This window comes from Mus pahari, chromosome 6, assembly GCF_900095145.1.
Source record: "Mus pahari chromosome 6, PAHARI_EIJ_v1.1, whole genome shotgun sequence".
Classification (NCBI taxonomy): Eukaryota; Metazoa; Chordata; class Mammalia; order Rodentia; family Muridae; genus Mus; species Mus pahari.
Window position 1 is genome coordinate 38,535,665 of NC_034595.1, and position 6,468 is coordinate 38,542,132.

Below are 6,468 nucleotides of genomic sequence, written 5' to 3' on the forward strand. Positions count from 1 at the left end.
CTCTGCGGTGATAATGGCAGTGGGCGTGTGGGAACTTTTGGCCACGCGAGGGCAGCATTCTCCCTCCCAGGTTTACTCGACCCATTCTGCAAAGCCGCAGTGCAACCCACGCAGAACAAACCCCCAGTGTGGGCTTGCCCTTTCGTTTTAACTCGCTGTGAGCTAGATGGCAATGGAAGATGCAGTTTCTCAGAATTCCAAGGGTCGCAAAGGAGCAGCCGACGTTCTCGCGATGTCGCCACCGGAAGTGGGTAGTGGCAGGCCCTCGGAGTTCTCGCGAGATACCGGCGGGAAGTGGGTGGCGGCCGGGCCGGAGCTGATCGCATCACTGGTCTGCTCTCGCTAGCTCCGAGCGGCTGTGGCCATTGCCTCCGGCGCTGAATCCTGAGGCCTCGCCTCGCCGCGGTCTTTCCTGCCTCCAGCTCGCGTGCACGGCCTCCGCTGCCGGTCGGTACCCGGTGTCCCGCCGTCCCCATCCTCGGTCGGTCCGCCGTTAGACCGTGCCTCAGGCCCAGTCCGTGGCGACGCCGGCAGGTGATGCCCAATACAGCCATGAAGAAAAAGGTGCTGTTGATGGGAAAGAGCGGGTCGGGGAAGACCAGCATGAGGTCGATCATCTTTGCGAATTATATTGCGCGCGACACCAGGCGCCTGGGTGCCACCATCGACGTGGAGCACTCCCACGTCCGATTCTTGGGGAACCTGGTGCTGAACCTGTGGGACTGTGGCGGCCAGGACACCTTTATGGAAAATTACTTCACCAGCCAGCGGGACAACATCTTCCGTAATGTGGAGGTTCTGATATACGTGTTTGACGTAGAGAGCCGCGAACTGGAAAAAGATATGCATTATTACCAATCGTGTCTGGAAGCCATCCTCCAAAATTCACCTGACGCCAAAATCTTCTGCCTGGTGCACAAAATGGATCTGGTTCAGGAAGATCAACGTGACCTGATTTTTAAAGAGCGAGAGGAAGACCTGAGGCGTTTGTCTCGCCCGCTGGAGTGCGCTTGTTTTCGAACGTCCATCTGGGATGAGACGCTCTACAAAGCCTGGTCCAGCATCGTCTATCAGCTGATCCCCAACGTTCAGCAGCTGGAGATGAACCTAAGGAATTTTGCCCAGATTATTGAGGCTGATGAAGTTCTGCTGTTCGAGAGAGCTACGTTCTTGGTGATTTCCCACTACCAGTGCAAAGAGCAGCGAGATGTGCACCGCTTTGAGAAGATCAGCAACATCATCAAGCAGTTTAAGCTGAGCTGCAGTAAATTGGCCGCTTCTTTCCAGAGCATGGAAGTGAGGAATTCTAACTTCGCTGCCTTCATCGACATCTTTACATCAAACACGTACGTGATGGTGGTCATGTCAGATCCATCCATCCCTTCTGCAGCTACTCTGATCAACATTCGTAATGCCAGGAAACACTTTGAGAAGCTAGAGAGAGTAGATGGCCCCAAGCACAGCCTCCTCATGCGTTGAAATTGCCAAATGCTCTTTAGTAAAATGCTGAATTACGGTGTTTTTTTTTTTTTTTTGCATCATTAGTCTTTAATATTCATAATGTCATGTGCTTAAAAGTGAGCTTGAAACGTGTGCTTACTATCTTATCGCTTCCCTAGTCTTAGTATTGGACGCTATTTACTCAGCTATCCAGTAGAGATCAAGACGGCCTTTATGAAAAGTTAGTGTGGTGTTAACACTAAAGTAGGTGGGGTGTGGCTGTGTGTGTGTGTGTGTTCTGGTTACCTGGTTATAATAGTATGAAAGCAGTTATCTTCTGTATTATCAGATCACAAAGGTGGAATGTTACTATTTTATCAGCAAGATATTAAAATGTATTTCTAAATCCTCCTTGGTTTCAATCATGAATAAAATTATCAATTTAAAATGTTGTTTGAAATAATTTGAAGGTACTTAACAGTACAGATTCTGATTATCCTCAAGTATCATTTAGCTGGCAAATTGGCAGTTGGGCTGGAATAGTGACTCTGGTTAAGAACACCGTCTGCTTTTCCTGATACCTGGGTTTAATTCCCAGCATCCACATGACAGTTCACAACCATGTGTAACTCCAGTCCTAGGGAATCCAACACCCTCTTCTGGCCTCTACAAACACCAGGCACACAGCTGGTGCAAGCAGAACATCCATCCATACACATTTAGAAGTTTAGAATGAATTCAAGGACTGGATATTTTTATAATGTAGCTCAACTGGTATATGGCTTGCCAGGAATTCACAAGATCCTGGGATCCAACACCAGAGGCAGATAAAAACCTGGACTAGTGGTGCATGCCTGTAATCCCAGGTGAAGGCAGTATTGGGTGTTTGAAAATTGTTGGGATGTTTAGCCAGAGATACATGAGACCCCAGTCCCAACAAGGTTTTTTTCTTTCTTTTTTGGTTTTTCTCTGTGTAGTCCTGGCTTTCCTGGAACTCACTTTGTAAACCAGGCTGGCCTCAAACTCAGAAATCCGTCTGTCTCTGCCCTTGAATGCTGGGATTAAAGGTGTGTGCCACCACCACCTGGCTCCAACAAGTTCTTATGCTAGGGACATAGCTCAGTGGTAGAATGCTTGTCTAGAACTTAACTGGGATAAAATCCCAGTCCTGATCTTTTACTTTGAAGTCGGGCAAGATGTGATTTCACTATGCCTGCTCTCCTTCTGTGGATACAGTAAGACCACTACATTAAGATGAAAATGGTCAACAAAGCAAGGATCCAGATTATGCCATTCCTCTAAATACTGCATGTGACATCTGGCAAACTTTGTGCCTGTTAAATGCCAGGTATTAAGTACTTGGCATGCAAATATTTTAATTTAGCCTCATAACCTGATGGATGGTGACTTCTATCATTAAAACATGAGGAAGCTGGCATGACTGGTGAAACACTTTAGGGCACTCTGACCAGACCCTTTGTGACTCCAACCATCACACCCCACTACCTCCATCGACAGAAGTTAAAGAACAAAAAATAAAAACCTAGCTTTTGCTAGGCAGCTGCTCCTTCCCTGTAACCCCAGTAGTCAGGTGGCTATGTAAGATAATATAAATTTAAGGACAACCTATGCTATACTAAGGTCTTGCTTCAAAAAAATAAAAACTATCATTTTAGGTATAGACTATTTCTACATGTAATTCCAAATTTACAAACTTTAGAAACAAAGGCTGCAAAATTGGTGTTTTGACATTTGTATTTATCTGGAAATTGCATGATACCAAATTTGTATATTATTTTGTGGGGAAAGATTCTGAGGTTCCTAGTTTGCATGGGCACATATGGTAAAAACAGAACAGAAGTATAAACATCCACTCCACTTCTAGTGTCTGTGTTAGATAGAGCAGAGACTTCTCTAAATAGGAGCCACTCATTTTACAAAGGCACAAAGACCACACTCACTCAGGCCAGTCAGGAGGGATACATAGCAAGACCCTGCCTCAAACATAAAAGCTGTTGTAAATCTAGATTCTAGTGATTAAAACACCAGTCAAAACAAAACAAAAACCTCTTACCTTTATCATTGAGTCTTTTAAATTATTTTACCAAGTTGTATTTTTGTGTGCAATAATTCAGTGGTATGTTTGAGGCATAATTCTTTTTCAAATACACGGAATTCCAAACAAGTGGTGAAACACTGAATATTTATTCTAGACAGCAGTATGTAGAACAGTCCTTAGAACACAGACATTTTCCACTTAACAGCATGAACATGCCAGCTCTCAGTGCATAAAAAGGTGGGTGCTCTTCATAGCAACCAGGCATCTGATCTATATATTCTGTCTTCACACATTAAAAGAAATGTTTTGAAACACATTTTTTTAGTATGCTAGGGGAAAAATAGTTTGCTTTTATACAGGTCTCAAGAATTCCTGTTTACACTCTAGAAAAAAATTAGTATGATACCTTATAACTAAGAGGAATATTGTAAAGGTTTCAAAATGTCTGTTTAGTATTTTGTTAAGCTTAATCCCTGCCCCCCAAATATTCTTTAACTTGAACTATTCTTTATCTTACTTGGTAACACTTCTTTTCATGCTCAGCACCAAGAAGGTATGTATACAGCTGGATCAGAAATCACATAAAGTCAGGGGAGATGTCTAACAAAGACATTAAGTAAAAGCTAGGCAAACATCTGTAGTTTCAGCATTGGGAGACTGAGGCAGAAGACAGCTGTGAGCTGAAGCTGACCTGAACAAAAACAGCAAAATTCCTGCCTCCATACCACCACGCCCTCCACACACACAAAACAGTTATACTACATACTTCAGAAAAGATGTAAGACCTTGGATGTAGGGAGGACAAATTAAGACATCAAGGTAGAAAATGTGATTTGTCTGAACCTTCAGTCTTTATTTTGCAGACAGGGTCTCACTATGTTGCCCTGGCTGTCCTGGAACTGACTTTGTAGACTAGATTAAAATCTGCCTGCCTCCCCAAGGCTGGGATCAAAGGTGTTTAATTAAAGGATTAAAGTGCTGTTGTGAATTTTAAAGGAACTATAGCTGGCTGGAGAGATACCCCAGTGGCTGCTCCTCCTGTGACCCAGGATCAAGTCCTAGCACCTATGTGATGCTGACACCAGTCTGTAACTACAGTCCCAGAGGATCTGACTCCCTCCTCAGGGAGCACCAGGTACCAAAGAGGGACACAGACATGTTAGTAAACATCCACATACAAGAAAATAAATTAAAAATTAGGAAAAAAAATCTTACATGTGAAAATAAATAAATTTTTTTAAAAATCCTAACTGGTATACCTAAAAGTTATTAGTCTTCGAACTAACAAAGAACTGAGGTGAACTAGAAGGACAAGGTAAGCACATACTGTAAAAAAGATCCAGCGGGAGGAGTCTAAGAAGGGGAGTTGTCTTTATACCAAAATCCTGTTCTATAATTACAATGAACCATCAATGGGCTTTTAAGCAAGGGCCTGACATGATCAAAGTAGTTCTTAAACGTCAAAGGGAGCTGCAGGAGAAGGCAGTACTGTACGGGAAGGCACTGACAGCATTAAGTTGTAATCAGTTTTGGAGAAGTGACAGAGTTGAGATTTGTTCATGGTACTGAAACAGGAAATGATCATTTCAGAAATGCTCAGCCGACTGTAAATTTTAGTGACTCTTATAAACCCCAAATATCCAGATACTTCATCTTTTGACTCTCATAATGAAGGGCTCCTAGAGCAATATACATACAATAGTCTGCCACTTCTTAAAGGTACCTAGGGACTAAATATGAATCCCTACCTCTTGGCAGCAAACTGCTGAACTTGTGAGTTGCCATGGAAGCATATTTGAAATGAGATTTCTAGATCCTCTCTAAAGGAGCATTTTTAAACAGGCATCTCAGATGATCCTTACACAGTTGGTCCCTCATCCTACTCCAGCCAGCCATTTCATCTTTAGCTTCTGTATCTGCAGGCTAAGTATGCCTCCTATCTCAATTACAAAGATTAAATGCAATCATGCATATTAAACACTTAGCCCTGGCTCCGGCTCCCGATAGTCCATCCTCTTCCTTAACAAGCTATTCAGAATTTAGATATCAGGCTGTCTGTAAAGGAGACAACAAAGGATTTCCCAGTACACCTGAGCTGTCCCTGCTCTGCTGCACTCACGAAGGAACCCAGAGCCCTCGGGACCATGTCCTCTTTCCATCCCTCTGTCAAGCAGCTTTTAGACAGTCCTGACACTCAGCCCATCTACCTTTCTCTTCTCTCATTTTCTTAAGGCTTGGGGAACATTACAAACTGAGCCTCTACACAGACTAGGAGGAGATAATAAATCAACCGTTTAGTGCCTCTTCTAGTCAGGCTTATTCAGGCACATGTATTTATTCCTTGGAAAATACAAACAAGATCCCTGACAATAAGGCAAAAACGTATGAATGTTACTAGTTACTTAAATCCATGTTCAATTTTCTCAAATTATTTTGGGATAGTCTGTAGGCACTAGAAAACTAATGTTTTCAATCAGCAAGTAACAAAAAAATTGTTGCTTTTCCCAAAACAACACCCACCATACCATCCACAGACCACAATTGTAAAACAAATTTGTAAATTTTGCATTTGTATTCTTGTTAAAATATCAAATTCTCAGTCTAAAGTACACAGAATAGAGTTTGACAGTGTTCTTTAAATGTCTGTCCATGTCTATATTTCCCCATTTTCGTCAATTCACTCCAATCTTCTTCACCAACCACATGCATTTTATCCCATCAACAATACTCTGCAGGAACAATATACTTAGAAGTCATTAAGCCTGCTTACAATCTAAGGTGTGCTGCTTTGACTATATATCCACCCAAAGGCAAAGGTACTACACTTCATGTTATTACCAGAATATTCCATTAAGATCCAATAAAATGGAGCCGGGTGTGGTGGCACACGCCTTTAATCCCAGCACTCGGGAGGCAGAGGCAGGCGGATTTCTGAGTTCAAAGCCAGCCTGGTCTACAAAGTGAGTTCC

General features: G+C 42.8%; 1 protein-coding gene across 1 annotated transcript; it reads left to right on the forward strand.

Annotated features, from left to right (window-relative positions):
* The first annotated feature begins 297 nt into the window (after positions 1-297).
* Rraga (Ras related GTP binding A) lies at positions 298-1,888 on the forward strand. The gene has a single exon (XM_021200203.1). It carries the CDS (start codon positions 538-540, stop codon positions 1,477-1,479), a length of 942 nt encoding a protein of 313 aa, XP_021055862.1. The 5' UTR covers positions 298-537; the 3' UTR covers positions 1,480-1,888.
* The last annotated feature ends 4,580 nt before the right edge of the window (positions 1,889-6,468 follow it).